The 17,872-nt window shown below is 40.0% G+C and overlaps 1 protein-coding gene across 1 annotated transcript in view; it reads left to right on the top strand.

The window, feature by feature from the left end:
• SLC6A3 (solute carrier family 6 member 3) overlaps positions 1–17,872 on the top strand; it is a 217,203-nt gene that overhangs the window by 180,851 nt on the left and 18,480 nt on the right. Inside the window, exon 14 of the mRNA XM_075314881.1 lies at positions 8,210–8,281. Within this exon, the coding sequence (XP_075170996.1) occupies positions 8,210–8,281 (72 nt within the window). The remainder of the gene's footprint in view (positions 1–8,209; positions 8,282–17,872) is intronic.

Raw genomic sequence — 17,872 nt, 5'->3', positions numbered from 1 at the left:
TTTCAATATTTTGTTGCGAATCCTTTGGAGGCAATCACTGCCTTAAGTCTGGAACCCATGGACATCACCAAACGCTGGGTTTCCTCCTTCTTAATGCTTTGCCAGGCCTTTACAGCCGCAGCCTTCAGGTCTTGCTTGTTTGTGGGTCTTTCTGTCTTAAGTCTGGATTTGAGCAAGTGAAATGCATGCTCAATTGGGTTAAGATCTGGTGATTGACTTGGCCATTGCAGAATGTTCCACTTTTTAGCACTCATGAACTCCTGGGTAGCTTTGGCTGTATGCTTGGGGTCATTGTCCATCTGTACTATGAAGCGCTGTCCCATCAACTTTGCGGCATTTGGCTGAATCTGGGCTGAAAGTATAACCCGGTACACTTCAGAATTCATCCGGCTACTCTTGTCTGCTGTTATGTCATCAATAAACACAAGTGACCCAGTGCCATTGAAAGCCATGCATGCCCATGCCATCACGTTGCCTCCACCATGTTTTACAGAGGATGTGGTGTGCCTTGGATCATGTGCCGTTCCCTTTCTTCTCCAAACTTTTTTCTTCCCATCATTCTGGTACAGGTTGATCTTTGTCTCATCTGTCCATAGAATACTTTTCCAGAACTGAGCTGGCTTCATGAGGTGTTTTTCAGCAAATTTAACTCTGGCCTGTCTATTTTTGGAATTGATGAATGGTTTGCATCTAGATGTGAACCCTTTGTATTTACTTTCATGGAGTCTTCTCTTTACTGTTGACTTAGAGACAGATACACCTACTTCACTGAGAGTGTTCTGGACTTCAGTTGATGTTGTGAACTGGTTCTTCTTCACCAAAGAAAGTATGCGGCGATCATCCACCACTGTTGTCATCCATGGACGCCCAGGCCTTTTTGAGTTCCCAAGCTCACCAGTCAATTCCTTTTTTCTCAGAATGTACCCGACTGTTGATTTTGCTACTCCAAGCATGTCTGCTAGCTCTCTGATGGATTTTTTCTTTTTTTTCAGCCTCAGGATGTTCTGCTTCACCTCAATTGAGAGTTCCTTAGACCGCATGTTGTCTGGTCACAGCAACAGCTTCCAAATGCAAAACCACACACCTGTAATCAACCCCAGACCTTTTAACTACTTCATTGATTACAGGTTAACGAGGGAGACGCCTTCAGAGTTAATTGCAGCCCTTAGAGTCCCTTGTCCAATTACTTTTGGTCCCTTGAAAAAGAGGAGGCTATGCATTACAGAGCTATGATTCCTAAACCCTTTCTCCGATTTGGATGTGAAAACTCTCATATTGCAGCTGGGAGTGTGCACTTTCAGCCCATATTATATATATAATTGTATTTCTGAACATGTTTTTGTAAACAGCTAAAATAACAAAACTTGTGTCACTGTCCAAATATTTCTGGACCTAACTGTATGTTTATATACTGTAGATTATAGATATATTCATTATCAACTCTTTCCTAAGGAGCTCTTTCATGACGACTTATACGAGTGCTGGGATTGTTATTGATAAGAGCTCCTAGGAGCTCTGGGATCAAAAGTTTAATTTTCCTGCAACATCACCACAGGGAAAATGAAGCAATACAAAATCCCAATTGAATCAATTAGATATCCTTGCATTGCATAGGCATGCTAGGCAGGTGTGAGAGGGCTGCTGAGCCAGCTGCACTGTCTCCACCCGTCCACCAGAGGAGTGTCTGCACAGTCTGGGAGGAGGATCCAGAGAGAGGGACAAGACAGAGTGAGGAGATTCTGAAGTGAAGTGGCTGCCTGTTTCCTGTTTTGATCTGGATACCTGGAGTGTTAGGCTACTTTCAAATTGCGCTTTTACATACGTTCAGTGGCCCCGTCGGGACATCCGTCTGAATCGCCCCTCCCCCACCCCATAAAATGTGTTTCGGACCCATGTGCCAAAAGGGCCATTGAATATAATGGAGCAAACTCTGTTAGCATGTGCTTTATCTTGCACCATTTTCGGGCATATATGTTTTCTGCAGGCGGACATAAAAATGTTATTTATTTTTTATTATATATTTTTTATTTCTTTTATTTTAGACTTAGGTGACCAATATCTTTTTCGAGCCTTATCCCACAAAATTGTGTTGTTTATTATTTTTATTTGATGGTTTTTGGACCCTATTTTTATTTCCATTTGGTTGTATAATATTATTGGCCGGGTTAGTTTAAGATGTCTAGAGGGTAATTAATCATCTCTAGATAGTTATTTGTCTTTTACCCCTTTAGGTCAATGGACATTTTCTACACATGGCAGTTTTATAATGATTTTGTTTATGACAAGTCTACTCAATTTTTATTTAGTCTTACTCAAGTTACTATCAAATTATATTTTAGGAGGGGGGAGGGGATCAGAGAGACTCTTATAACTAATTTTGAAAGGGATCTTTTATATGATTTATGTTTCCTCATAGAAAACATCTGAATAGTAGCTGCTCATTTAATCCACACGGACTCACTGTTTGGAGTCTATGAATCCACTTTGATTCTTTTTGTAGAATTTTTTTTTATTCCAGTTTCCACCCCTGCAGCCTGGGTTTATTACTGCCAATACTTTAAATCTACATACATTTAGGTCTCCTCCATGTTCAGATCTTACATGTTTAGAAATAGGGGTTTCTCTTTTATTTTGGATGTCTCCTATGTGGTCATCGATTCTTCTCTTTAGTTCCCTTTTCGTTTTGCCTATATATTGTTCTTTTGCATATGCATTGAAACATGTATACTACACCGGTAGTACTGCAGTTTGCAAAGTGTCTAATACCATAGACTTTCCCAGTTGTTTCACTATGAAAAGTATCTCCGGTTTGTATGTAGTTGCAAAATTTGCATTTTCCACATTTGAAAGTTCCATTGTTTCCTGTTTGTCAGCCAAGTTTCTTTCTTTGGAGTGTTATAGAAACTATGTACGAGTTGATCTCCAATGGATCGACCTTTTCTGTACGTGATGAGTGGTCTACGTGGTAGAAAATCTACTAAGTCCCCGTCTGTGAGTAGGATATCCCAATATTTTGAGAGAATTTCTCTCACGTCTGCATTGCGGTCATCAAATTTTCCTATGATTCTAACCATTTCTGATTGCTCACGTGTTTTAGTTTTAGGTAACGTGTTTCTAGGTTTTGAGATGGCTTTCTTGTATGATTTATTAAGTACTTCAATTGGGTATCCTCTCTTTCTAAATTTCTCTTTTAGTTCTCTTGCTTGATTGAAGAAAGTGGTGTCTGTCGAGCAGTTCCTCCTAAGTCGCATATATTGGCCCTTTGGTATGCCTGCTTTTAGTGATGGGGGGTGATAGCTGCTCCAATGAAGTAGGTTATTATAGGCAGTCGGTTTTTGATATGTTTTAGTTTGTAATATTCCTTCTTCATCCTTACGGATTGTTATATCCAAGAAATTTATTTCATCACCTCCAAATTCTGATGTAAATTTTAGGTGTATTTCATTTTGGTTGATTTCTTGTATAAATTTATCAAAGGACCTTTCGTTACCTTCCCACAACACCAGCACGTCATCTATATACCTACCCCAGAATATTATTGTGGGTATCTACCAAGGGTGGTTGTCTTGATCAAATATAATTGTGTCTTCCCACCAGCCCAGGAACAGATTTGCATAAGTGGGGGCCCAGGGGTCACCATTGCAGTGCCCCTGAGCTGGTGGAAAAACTGGCTGTCGAACAGGAAATAATTATGTGTTAATGTGAAATCTAGTAAATCAAGTACAAATCTATCGAGTTGTTGGAACTGTATCCCTCTAGCTTTGAGATAGTATTTTATGTCTTTTAGTCGTTTATCATGGGGGATTGAACTATACAAGGCTTCCACAACTATAGGGACAGAGAGTTTTTTCTGTGTTAAACTTAGGAATAGGTGATGCCACAGCTGCTGTTGGTAGAGGAGGTTCAACAGCACCTGATTACTCTGATTGTGGTCATGGGGGTGGTGAGTCCTATGTGCGGTTATCTCGGGTATGGGAAGGAATTATTTTACACATTTCTGGTCAATGAAACTCTTGCTGTGTGTAGGTTCTGCGAGAGGAAACTAAGCTGTGGATATCCTACCTCAAATTGCCAGGGAACCATTGCTCTTCACCTGCTCATGTAGAAAAAGAAAGCTGGAAAGCAATATGAGCAAATGTTAAGTTGTCCTACATCTCCTCTTGATTGTCATTCTGGTAGCCAGGTCATATACTGAAGTAGTGCCTGCTCAGTGTCATCTTCATCGTCATCATCATCATCATCATCTATTCCTTGTTATAATCTTCCTCATCCTAATTCTTCATGGCATTGTCAGTTATCCATATCTGGTTTGTAGCTAAATAAATACAATATGCACCCAGTTATACATGTTTTGTTAACTCAATTCCTACCTTGTCAAGCTCCTGTTTTGTAGTTGGTTCTATGCCTTTACAGATTCCACTGCATTCTGGGAAATAATTATACGCATTCTCACTCAATGGAAGTTACTCAGCAGACATTATTTCTTGCAGATTGGAGTGCTGTTCAGTTCTAACGCCTCCCAGAACCCTGAAACCCTTTAACCCCTATATGGGGATTTGGAATTACACAGGGCCCTGGAGATCACTACCTGCGGAAGGCTGCAGTCTGAGAGAGTAGTCGTCAGGCAAGGTCAAACCAGGAATTGCAGAACAGGGACAGAATCGTCAGGCAAGGACGTAATCAGAAACAAACAGAGGTCAAAACTGGATCGGGTAGTGAGGTACAAAAACAGCAGGCAGGAGGGTAGTCAGGAAAAAAGCGGTAATCAGCACACGAAATCACAGAACAGGACGAAACAGGAGCCAGAATTTTTAGAACTATCTCTGGCAGAGGTCAGCAGACAGGAGGGGCATTAAAAAGGGTGTGGTGTCTTCCCATAGGCTGTAGCTGAATGATGGTACTTCAGCTGGGAGACACCCGCCACCTTTAGTCAGCCAGTGGCACTTCAGATCGCTAGGAAACCCAGACCAGTGGATGAGCGGAGCCTGCGCCAACCGGCGCCGCTGGCATCAACTCCTCTCCCATCACCAGCACTATCCACGGCAGGAATACGGCATCCCCTGGCGATTGAAGTAGAAGTCGATGGAGCGGACTCCGGTGGTGACGTAACATCAGTGCTCTCACATACAGGAGAATGTGATCCTCTCTGTGGACTTGTCATTGTGCTCAAAAGTGCACTGCATTGTTGATGTCATGCCTCGGGACTTGATGTGGTGATCTTGTACTGTGTGGTCGGGTTCTTTCTATGCTGAGCCACAGCATGGTCAATCCATATACTAGTGCTGACTATCTTTTATCTCTTCTGCTATCCTTTTAGTTTGCATTCAGCACATGTTTTAATTTGTTAATTTGGTCTGACCTATCACCTTTGAAGTGTGGCTATTTAAACTTTCCTCACACTGGTCTTTACTGCTGGCTATATTCCTGTGTACCTCCTGTTAAGCAGTTCTAGCCCCACTGTCTTGCATTTTGCCTGTCAGATAGAGACAAGCTTGGTATTTTCTCATTGCTGTCTCACTTGTCTATTCTATTCCTTTCTCTTGTTTTAGTTAGATTGTAGGAGGCAATTCTTACAGGTAGTAGCTGCTTCAGCTTTATCCCACTAGTGCATGTGTTTATGTTTTCACACCTTGGGTCCTTGCCTACCTCTGAACGCTTTCTATAGCCCTTGTTATAGCGCTGTGCCTCTCTGGTTCCTAAGAAGGTACGAGGAACAATGCAACAGTCTTTCAGGTAGCCAGGTCTGAATTGTAATTTCCTAGTGTTGTGGCTAGTGTTATTCCAGCCTGCACAGGTGCCACCCAATTGGGGCCAGGAGCATTAGTTAAGAGATTTGAGTGTGTGCTGAGGTGTATTCATGGACCCTGTGAACACTTTGGCTGCAAAAATTCAAACTTTGTCCATGGAGGTTTTGGATATCAGATGGCAAATACTTGCTAGTCCTAATGGTGCAGTGGAACCAAAGGTGAAGTTACCAGACTGCTTCGACAGGAGTAGAAGTTCTCAATTTTTTTGAACACATAAAAATGGTACTTTTGCCTCAGTCCTCTCTTTTGGGGGTGAGAGTCAAAGGGGGGGGGGCGGGGAATTGTTTTGTCCTTGCTCCATGGGGATGCTCAGCCTTGGGCATTTTCGTTGCTTGAGGATTCGCTGGCATTTTCTTTTGTTGAAGTTTTTTTCTCGGCTTTTGATTTCATTTATGATGACCCTGACAAAGTCACAGTAGAGGAATCTAAGATGCGCCAACTGGTTCAGGGAGGTCGTAAAGTTGTGGACTACTGCTAACAGTTTAGATGTAGGACAGTAGAGACACTGCCTGGAACAACTCTGATCTCCGAAGTCAGTTCTCACAGGGACTTATGGGTTAGATAAGAAACATGATGGTGTAGTCCGTGGATGAGGCTATGACACTTGCTGTTCATTTAGATAGACATCTAAAAGATAGTCATCTTTAAAGGCATCTCATTGACAGCTTCCTTGCTTCCGGTTTACACTGATGAACCTATGCAAATTGGTGCTTGCAGAGACCCCAAAGAGGGAACTGAACTTTGAGCAATTACTCGGTTTTATTTATATTGCAGTAGTTGTGGCTATGTCATTGTTCAATGTTTCAGATACATTAAATATTTTAAAGGAAAAAGATAGGGAAGACTGTTGGTAGTGATGAACAATCCAGGGGTCTGAGATTGCCTTCTTATAGGTGCCCAGGTCTAATAATGTTAAGGATGATGTATTGTCTCCCAGCATTGTCCCAGATTTGAGGCATTAGGAACCTGTCAAGATTCAAGGTGTGATCCCAATGCTCATAAGGGCGCTGGAGAGTATGTCTCTAACTGCAAAGTCTGTGCTAGGACTAATACTTCTCTTCATGTCTCAGCAGGTTTACTTGTGCCTAGTGAGACTCCATCACAACCAGATACTCACTTGACCATTGATGAGGTCAAAAAATGTGTCAACCGCAAATGTAAGAAAGCTCCTATGAGTGTGCAGGGGTATGAGGCGGGTCGGTTGCTGTTTTCAGTATCTCATCAAGTAAAAGGGTTATGGTAAAGAAGATAACTTGTTGGTGTATTCCGGAGGTCTTCATGCCGATTGCCTGGTGTGCGAATTCTTTCACAAACATCAGAAGGTGGGGTCTGCTGAAGGTCCAGTGGCTCCTCATGGGATGGGGGATACTGAGATGCCTCGGGACTCGAGCCAATGATCTTGTGTTGTGTTGTCCACTTCCTTCTCCACTGAGCCACAGCATGGTCAAGCTTTGCCCTAGTGATGATTATCTTTTACCTTTATTTCTATCCTTTTGGTTTGAGGCCAGCAGGTGTTTTCATTTGTTCATCTGGTTTGTCCTATCACCTGTCCAGTGTGGCTATTTATACCTTACTCATGCTGGTCTTCTCTGCTATATATTCCTGTGTGGATCCTGCTTAGGAGTTCAAGCCTGTCAGATAGAGATCAGCTTGGTATTTTCTTGTTGCTGTCTCACTTGTCTAACCTACTCCTTTCTCCTGTTTTAGGTAGGTTGTAGGACCATCAAGTCACCATGGCTCAAAATCGAGCTGAAAGTCTTTAAAAGAACGTGGTTGGATACAGTTTTAGGAGACTTCAGAGTATTATACACATCTGTTCAGAGCAACAATTTGCTCATCTCAACTAATAATAACATATTTGAAAATTGGTTTACTAAAATTTGGCAAAAGGCATTAAATGCTATAAAATAGAAACAGTTGTTTGAGTCTCTGTGGCTTAATTGCCACCAAGCTGGAGCGCTAAATGTACTTCTCTGCAGCAGTCATATCTTGTCTACTCACATAACCAATGCAGCTGTAATACTAAAGTCTATATCAAATATGGTTTCAAAGATCTGAAAAAAGTTTTATAAGGTTTGTTCATTTGGATAGTTTAGATTAAGATCAATACAATAACATTTTGGTAATCTTCCTCTGCTTCCCAAACACATCTTGAAAACTCTCTCATGGAACATTTCTTCTGGAATAATCTTTTGATGACCTATTTGTTTCTCATTTAGCTTAATGTAACTTACAAAAGTTCCTCTATAAAATGTAAGTGCTTGAAACATTTCTAGGAAATGTATAGTTTCCTTTTTTTGAGACAAATCATCAGACATTTGAATAGTGCACATACGTATGTACAGTATATTGTATTTGTATTGTATATACAAACCCTAATATATATTTTTGTTTTATTTCAGAAACTTGCTTACGCTATAACTCCTGAAAAGGAATACGATCTAATAGAAAGTGGAGAAGTGCGTCAGTTTACTGTAAGTGTTTACTGTATTAAAAACTTTGGTTTTAAAAGATGAAAAAACTTGCAGTCTGTTTAACCCATTCCCAATATTAGATGTACCGGTATGTCTAGGTGATCATGCGGGCACAAGAGATTGCGTCCTTCAGAATCTTTGGTGGAGCTCATTTTAATTGATACAGTCATATGAAAAAGTTTGGGCACCCCTATTAATGTTAACCTTTTTTCTTTATAACAATTTGGGTTTTTGCAAAAGCTATTTCCGTTTCATATATCTAATAACTGATGGACTGAGTAATATGTCTGGATTGAAATGAGGTTTATTGTACTAACAGAAAATGTGCAATCCGCATTTAAACAAAATTTGACCGGTGCAAAAGTATGGCCACCCTTATCAATTTCTTGATTTGAACACTCCTAACTACTTTTTACTGACTTACTAAAGCACTAAATTGGTTTTGTAACCTCATTGAGCTTTGAACTTCATAGGCAGGTGTATCCAATCATGAGAAAAGGTATTTAAGGTGGCCACTTGCAAGTTGTTCTCCGATTTGAATCTCCTATGAAGAGCGTCATCATGGGCTCCTCAAAACAACTCTCAAATGATCTGAAAACAAAGATTATTCAACATAGTTGTTCAGGGAAAGGATACAAAAAGTTGTCTCAGAGATTTAAACTGTCAGTTTCCACTGTGAGGAACATAGTAAGGAAATGGAAGAACACATGTACAGTTCTTGTTAAGCCCAGAAGTGTCAGGCCAAGAAAAATATCAGAAAGGCAGAGAAGAAGAATGGTGAGAACAGTTAAGCATAATCCACAGACCACCTCCAAAGACTTGCAGCTTCATCTTGCTGCAGATGGTGTCAATGTGCATCGGTCAACAATATAGCGCACGTTGCACAAGGAGAAGCTGTATGGGAGAGTGATGCGAAATAAGTCGTTTCTGCAAGCACGCCACAAACAGAGTCGCCTGAGGTATGCAAAAGCACATTTGGACAAGCCAGTTACATTTTGGAAGAAGGTCCTGTGGACTGATGAAACAAAGATTGGTCATACAAAAAGGCGTTATGCATGGAGGCAAAAAAACACGGCATTCCAAGAAAAGCACTTGCTACCCACAGTAAAATTTAGTGGAGGTTCCATCATGCTTTCCGGCTGTGTGGCCAATGCCGGCACCGGGAATCTTGTTAAAGTTGAGGGTCGCATGGATTCAACTCAGTATGAGCAGATTCTTGACAATAATGTGCAAAAATGAGTGACGAAGTTGAAGTTACGCAGGGGAAGGATATTTCAGCAAGACAATGATCCAAAACACCGCTCCAAATCTACTCAGGCATTCATGCAGAGGAACAATTACAATGTTCTGGAATGGCCATCTCAGTCCCCAGACCTGAATATCATTGAAAATCTGTGGGATGATTTGAAGCATGCTGTCCATGCTTGGCGACCATCAAACTTAACTGAATTGGAATTGTTTTGTAAACAGGAATGATCAAATATACCTTCATCCAGGATCCAGGTACTCATTAAACGCTACAGGAAGCGACTAGAGGCTTTTATTTTTGCAAAAGGAGGATCTACAAAATATTAATGTCACTTTTATGTTGAGGTGCCCATACTTTTGCACCGGTCAAATTTTGTTTAAATGCGGATTGCACATTTTCTGTTAGTGCAATAAACCTCATTTCAATCCAGAAATATTACTCAGTCCATCAGTTATTAGATATATGAAACTGAAATAGCTGTTGCAAAACCCCAAATTGTTATAAAGAAAAAAGGTTAACATTAATAGGGGTGCCCAAACTTTTTCATATGACTGTAGCTGCGCTCCTGCAGGTACCTGGACTATCCCTGGCTATTTAACCCTCTACTCACTTTCTCACACAATTGGCACTCTTCAACACAATCAGAAAGATGCCAGTAGTGATTTCAGTTGATGGTCAAAGAATAACCTCCAGGTCTGTTAGCTATGGTGACTTAAGCAGGGTCTAACAGGCATCCAGTCAGTGTGAGGCTGGGTTCACATGAGCATATAAAAAAATAAAACTCTAATAAAAATTTGTCAGTTTCAACCAAAGAACTCTGATTAGTGTTTTCTCATCTCTCCATCCGAATGTCATCCGTATAAAATTTGTGTGCAATTAATTTTTAGGCATCAATAGTTATTAAAAATGGACAAGACTAACTATAGTTTCATATGTTAAAGAATTGCAATGTATCCTTGAAAATCAGATGTAATATGGTGGCTCCATATGGAATCCAATTTTTTTGTACACTCATAAACTTGAATGAAGTAGTCTCATCCATCACACAGAAGAAACTAGATCATTCTTTTATTAATTTCTGTCCATGGGCATTTTTTCACAGACAACACTCTGACGAAAAACACTATCATGTGAATGAGCCCCCCTAATGCTGACAGGTCTATTACCCTGCAATGCTTAAAGGGGTTTCCCAAGAAAGAAGAATATTTTAATCAATATATCTTGTAATAATAATAATTTCCACAATGTTCCTATGCTGAGATAATCTTATAAATACTGTAGCTGATTCTTTTTGTGAGTTAAAGCATTTTCCTCCATGTTTTTAAAAATGTTTTACCTCAAAGAAAGATCCCGTGCTATAATCTCGGTCTACTTTATTACTTCCTTCCTAGCTCAGGAAAAGTGGTATGATCATACCATGTCAGAGACATCCAATTGTGGAACTTATTATTATTCCAAGATCTATTGATTAAAATGAACTTCATGGCAAAACCTTTTAAATATTGCATTGTATTAGACCATTGTATTATATATTTTCATATGATTACACTGAAAATATGTAATTTTGATACAATGTAAAGTAGTCAGTGTACAGCTTGTATAACAGTGTAAATGTGGTGTGCCCTTTAAATAACTCAACACACAAGTTGTGTTGGAGAGGACTGGTTGGAGGAAGGGCCTGCGGTAGAGTTGTGTCCCCATCCTCCGAGGCTACGGTATTGCTAAGCCAGCTTCCTGAGCCACTCTACTGCCACCACCATTCTGCCCTGGTGAGCTAATATAAGACTTACTAGGTTTATAAGACACACCCCCATTTAAACATTACAAATTATCTTTTCTAATTTTCCATCTCTAAATTTGGGGTGCATCTTAGGCTTATACTTGAGTCAATAAGTTTTCCCAGTTTTTTGTGGCAAAATTAGGTGTCTTGGCTTATATTCGGATCGACTTATACTCAAGTATATACGGTAGTTAGAATTGCATAAAAAAAAAACCCCAATTCATGAATTGCTATTTTTTGTTCATTTTGTCTTCCAAAACTGGAATAAAAATAGATAAAAAAGTTACGTACCCCAAGATGGAACAAATAAAGACTTCCAGTCATTCCACAATAAACAAGCCCTGACATAACTTTGTGGGCAGGAGACTAGAGAAAACATGGCTCCATAACTATGCTGATGCATAAAAATATTGAAGTAAAAAAATCGTTTTTGGTGTTCAACAGTGGGGAAACATTAAAAAATCTTTATAACTGAAGTATCACTGTAATTGTACGACCCAAAGCATAAAGTCGACTTTTCATTTATGCTGCATTTCGAAAGGCATAAAAGATAAAAACAATTGTTCAACTGCTGTATATTGTTAATTCTGCCATTCAAAAATTGCAGTGATGCCCTGTTCAGAGTTATCCTGTCCTTTACGCCAAATACTTAGATCGGGATTTTCATCTAAAATTCCAAAACACAGAAATCAGGTGAAACATCTGACAGGTCCATTCACTATTAAGATGCTAAAAAACCACTTGTCCTTGGTAGACATGCACTTCTCCAACGTGACAATGATCTAAAATCACATTTCTGTCACGTTTCTGAAGCAGAATAGTGGAAAGTGATTAAGAATGTCTCTTGATCTGAAATCAAACGAAACACCTAGGGGGAGTTCTGATGAGACATTCAACATCCATGCCCTAAACAAGGCCATTCTTGATGACTGGAAAATATTTGATGTTGCAATATGTCACCAACTTGTTCATTTCATGCCTACAAGACTTGGCGCTATTCCTAAAAATCTTGAATCTCATACAAAAGACTAAGGCGTGCTTTGCACACTATGACATCACAGGTGCAATATCGGTGGGGTCAAATCGAAAGTGACGTACATCTGGCGTCGCAGTCGATATCATAGTGTGTAAATCCTTTTTGATACGATTAACGAGCGCAAAAGCATCGTTATCGTATCATCGGTGTAGGGTCCGACATTTCCATAATTTGGCAGCAGTGACAGGTACGATGTTGTTCCTCGTTCCTGCGGCAGCACACATCGCTGTGTGAGAAGCCGCAGGAGCAAGGAACATCTCCTACCTGCGTCACCGCGTCTAACGCCGGCTCTGCGGAAGGAAGGAGGGGGGTGTTTACGTCCCGCTCATCTCCGCCCCTCTGCTTCTATTGGCCACCTGCCGTGTGACGTCGCTATGACGCCGCACGGCCCACCCCTTTAATAAGGAGGCGGGTCGCCGGCCAGAGCGACGTCACAGGGAGGTAAGTGCGTGTGAAGCTGCCGTAGTGATAATGTTCGCTACGGCAGCAATCACAAGATATTGCTGCTGCGACAGGGGGGAGGACTATCGCGCTTAACATCGCAGCATCCGCTTGCGATGTTGCAGCGTGCAAAGTACCCCTTAATGTGGTAGTTGTTAATGTGAGGTGCGTTCCGTTTTGCATCAATTTGAATAAAACTGGAGATTTTGTAATTAAAGAATTATCAACTTTGCACTGTATAGTGTGGGATACTTTGTAATGTACCTAATTGTAGAATGTATTTTCTATGCTGTTGACAAAAATAGTTGACTCCACTGATCAATTGATAAATAATAACTATAACATGATATAAAATAAAAAATATATATTTTCAAATGCATAATGGATAGAAAAAAATAAGAACCATAATCTGACAAAAATATTCAAACTGTAGAGTGTTGTACCAAAACTAAATCAATATTGTTCAGAAGATATCGTATTTAATAGGAAAGAGCTAAACAAGAGTTGCTTTTCTTTTGTCTGTCATTACTTTTGCTGCACTATTCACTGACTTAGTGGAGCATGCTAATCATAGGTTTAACAATGTAATTAGTACTGCATGCTACTGCCGGCCACATGCTTAATCAGGACATTATCAGGACAATAGCCTGTTATTGCCACATTGTAATGCTACTTATTAGCCTCAATGATGATAAAACCTGCTTCACAAATCAGAGCTGCCTCACACTTACTTAAGAGTTAGGAATACTTGAAGTTGTCCAAGTATTCTAGAGAATATGCTTTTTATAAATTAGCATTTAAGTTTAGCTTCAAACTCCCAACATTCACAGTCCAAACAAGGAGCCTCATGGTTATACCTTAGGGTCTCAATTAGGTCATATTGGTGAAGGGTATAGACTGAACCCCCAGAATGGCCAAGAGACAGCACACTCCAAATGCATATTATAAAGACAAAGGAAAAAGGAGCTATAATTTATTATTAATAGTAAAAAAGTAGAAAAGACTTTAGAGCATAAGATAGGGAACAAATACACAGGTCCCGTAAACCACAATTTCAATGACAGTACAGTTATTGCAATGAGATGTTAAAATCCCAAATATAAATGATATAGGTAAGTGCACTTACTCCTCCTGGAAGAAGCGGTCTTGTACCGTGAAATGGCCGTTGGAGGTTTCGCTCTGGTCTGGCTCCCCTGAACGACCTTTGATTTAGGTAAGCGTTACATTCTGGCTTATGTATAGGTGTTGGATAGGGCTAATGTGACCTGTGTTACCTTTTCATTGATCTTATTATAGGACTTACATCCCTAAATTAGTTTTATATTAGAAGGTTTGTATTATGCCTTACCTATATCGTTTATATTTGGGGTTTTAACATCTCATTGCGATAACTGTACTGTGATTGAAATTGTGGTTTACGGGACCTGTGTGTATGTTCCCTATCTTATGCTCTAAAGTCTTATCTACTTTTTTACTATTAATAATAAATGAATTCTATTTGCATGTAATAGCTCCTTTTTCCTTTGTCTTTATAATTTCCAACATTCACAGTCTGAACACATAACTCGATTTCTAGACCGGCCGCAGGTCTACTGGGCCAAACTCAACTGCCTTATAGGCATACATCATGCCAATCCATACTTTACAGACCATACTTGAACCGTAAATGTTGGATGTGTGAAGGAAGCCTAATACTGACACAGGGTGACCTCTGAGACATATATAGAAAATGGTAAAACATACATTTTGTATTTGCAAATTCACATTCATATTTATGACAGTACATAAGATAAAAGTAGAAAAACACCGTAAATGTAGGATTATGGTATTGTACATATAGGTAGTAGTAAATGATGTTAAATATCCCCTAAAATAGCTTTCCATTTAGGTTTCCCTTCCTGTAGTATATGTGTGCCAATTACATAATAATGTTTTTTTCTTCACTGAATATATTATATTTTGAAGTTTGTATTCATTAAAGAGGCAGGACAGAAGCAGAGGATTTATCAACCTTTGCAAAGTCCTAATGTGATTTATCTGGGCTTTGCAAAGGAATTTGATACTGTACCACATACTGTACCGCCTTATTATGCTGAAGGTACAGAAGCAGGGACTAGGGGAAACTATGTGCAGATGGGTAAGGACCTGGCTAAAAGATAGGAAAGAAAGAGTAGTCATAAATGGTACATTCTCTAATTGGGATATAGTCAGCAGGGGCGGTCTTTGCTAGGACTGAGTCTTTTTAATCACTTTTTAATGACCTTGTGGATGGGATTGAGAATAAAATATCAGTCTTTGCAGATGACACCAAACTATCCTCATATGTAGGATATTAAAAACTTACTTTGACAGTACAATATTAAAAAACGATCTGGATAAGATGCCTGAATGTGAAAACACTTGGCAAATGAGATGTAAGGTTGATAAATTTAGAGTAATGCATCTACGATGGAAAAATCCTTTTGCTGCATATACAGTACATTAAATGAAAGAATACTCAGGACTACAGAGCAGGAGAAGAATTTGGGTATTCTGATTACAAGTAAGCTGAGCCGTGATACTGAATGTCAAGCAGCAGCTGCAAAAGCAAACAAGATTTTAGGGTGTATAAACAGAGATAAAATACCATGATCCAAACAAATTTGGTTTGTACTACTCTATAAATCACTTGAACAACCACATCCAAAATATGGGATCCAGTTTTGGGCTCCACATTTTAACATGGGTATTCAGAAGTAGACATGAACAAACCTTTCAAAGTTCCATTCACCGATCTTTTTCAAGTCTCCCTGTGTTCGCTAAACAATTTGGCAAACATAGCAAGCCTATTATATTCAATGGGAGGTCAAACTTATGTGTCGTAAAATGGTGTAGGGAGCTGTAAAAAGAAAATAAAGCAGGACATACTAACTACTCCCCCGGCTGTACTTCCGGGACCGCTGATTATCCCTCATCCATATTTCACTACATTCCCTGCCCACTGGTGTTTCTGATTAGCTACAGTTAGACTCCGCCTCCAGACAGAGTCTGTGAATGGTAGTATTCACAGACCCTGTCTGCGGATTTATCATGGTATAAAAAGAAAAAGAAATAATTAAAATTGGCATAGGGTCCCCAATTTATTGATACCATCACAGATAAAGCATATGGTTACTGGCTGCAGCCCCCAGCTGTGTGCTTATCTTGGCTGTGTATCAAAGTAAGAGGAACTGCATGTGGCTTTTTTTTTTTTTTTAAATAAATAAATATTTAAAAAAAAAAAAACAGCATGCGGTCCCCCCCAATTTTGACACCAAGCCAAGATAAAGCCTGACAGCGGGGGCTGGTATTCTCAGGTTGGGGAGACTCAGGGTAATTAGGTCTAAAAATAGCAGCCTGCAGCTGCCCAGTATTGTCACATCCATTAGATGCAGTAGTCCTGGCACTTTACCCGACTCTTCCCAATTACCCTGGTGCGCTGGCATTCGGGGTAATAAGGGGTTAATGTCAGCTGACAGCTGCCTCTAAGCCCTAGATTAGTAATGGGGAAGGTCTATGAGACCCCCCATTACTAATCTGTAAGTGAAAGTAAATAAACACAAACACCAAAAAAATAATGTATTTGAAATAAAATAAAAAAAACAACTCTCTTTTACCCCTTTATTAACCCCCGAAAGACGTCCAGGTCTGATGTAATCCACACAAGGCCCCCACGACAATTCCATCTTTGTTAAATCTGAACTGACAGCGAGCAGCCATAGAACATGACTGCCCACTGTAACTTCAGGTAGAAACTGAGCTGCAATGATCAGCAGTGGCATCACTCAGGTTAGTTGCGGCCACAGCTGGAGGTGCCCACGGTCCTTCACTTGTGACCACAGGTAACCTGACCTCAGAGGACCTCAATGAACTCTCACGGAGTTCACATACCTGCATCTCCTGGCTGAAAACTGCTTTTTTTTGCCATGAGATGCAGATTTGGTGCTAAAATTTCTAAATCATATTCCTGCACCCAGTCTACACCTCCTGGCAAAAAAAACCCCGAATCACTACTGCATGCAGTATGATTTGATTTAGATTTATTCTTTATTCATTCACTTTATATTTTGTTAATTGATTCAAAAGCTAACACTTCTTTTTTTTTTTTTTTTATTAAATATTCCTAATTTTCAACATTTTTTCCATAGTTCTGGAAAACTATTATTGGCATATTTACTGTAATATATAGTTCTGTTGTTTCAGCCACACTGATTGAATAAAATGAATCTCTTAAGCGGGCTTTACACACAGCGACATCGCTATTGATGCCGCTGGTGAAAGCACCCACCCCCGTTGGTTGTGCGACACAGGTGTCACACATAGCGATGTGTGCTGCCGCAGGAACGTCGAACAACATCGTACCTGCAGCAGCAACGATAATCGGGATTACGACTGGACAACGATCAACAATATGGTGAGTATTTTTGATCGTTAATAGTCGTTCGTGCGTTTCACACGCAACAACGTCGCTAACGAGGCCGGATGTGCGTCACGAATTCCATGACCCCAACGACATCTCGTTAGCGATGTCATTGCGTGTAAAGCCCGCTTTAGTGTTTCAATGTTCAATTGGAAACATGGAACATAGTTAAAGTGAACCAATCACCAGGATTTTCCTATATAAACTAAATCCAGTGCTATACTGACACTATCATGCTGATTCTATACATACTTATACTTGTCAGATTGGATGTATAGTTTTTGAAATACAGGCAAGGAAATTTACAGAAATGTACAGCTTATTGACTGGCAGCAGCTACCGAATAGCTAATATGTGGGTCGGGTTTTGCTATCTATTTTTGCCCCTGTCTGCTGCCTGTCCTCTGGAGATGCTAGACTGTATGGGTTTCTTCCCGCGGTGTCACACTAAGCGATGTGTGCTGCCGCAGGAACGACGAACAACCTGCGACCTCAACAATCAACGATTTTTTTAAAATGAACGACGTGTCAACGATATGGTGAGCATTTTCCATTGTTAACACTTGCTCATAGGTGTCACACGCAACGACATCGCTAACGATGCCGGATGTGCATCACGGAATCCGTGACCCCGGCGATATATCGTTA

The sequence above is a fragment of the Anomaloglossus baeobatrachus genome, chromosome 6 (assembly GCF_048569485.1).
Source record: "Anomaloglossus baeobatrachus isolate aAnoBae1 chromosome 6, aAnoBae1.hap1, whole genome shotgun sequence".
Classification (NCBI taxonomy): Eukaryota; Metazoa; Chordata; class Amphibia; order Anura; family Aromobatidae; genus Anomaloglossus; species Anomaloglossus baeobatrachus.
Note: the sequence above shows the minus strand (reverse complement) of the source record. Positions and strands in the feature narration are given on the sequence as shown.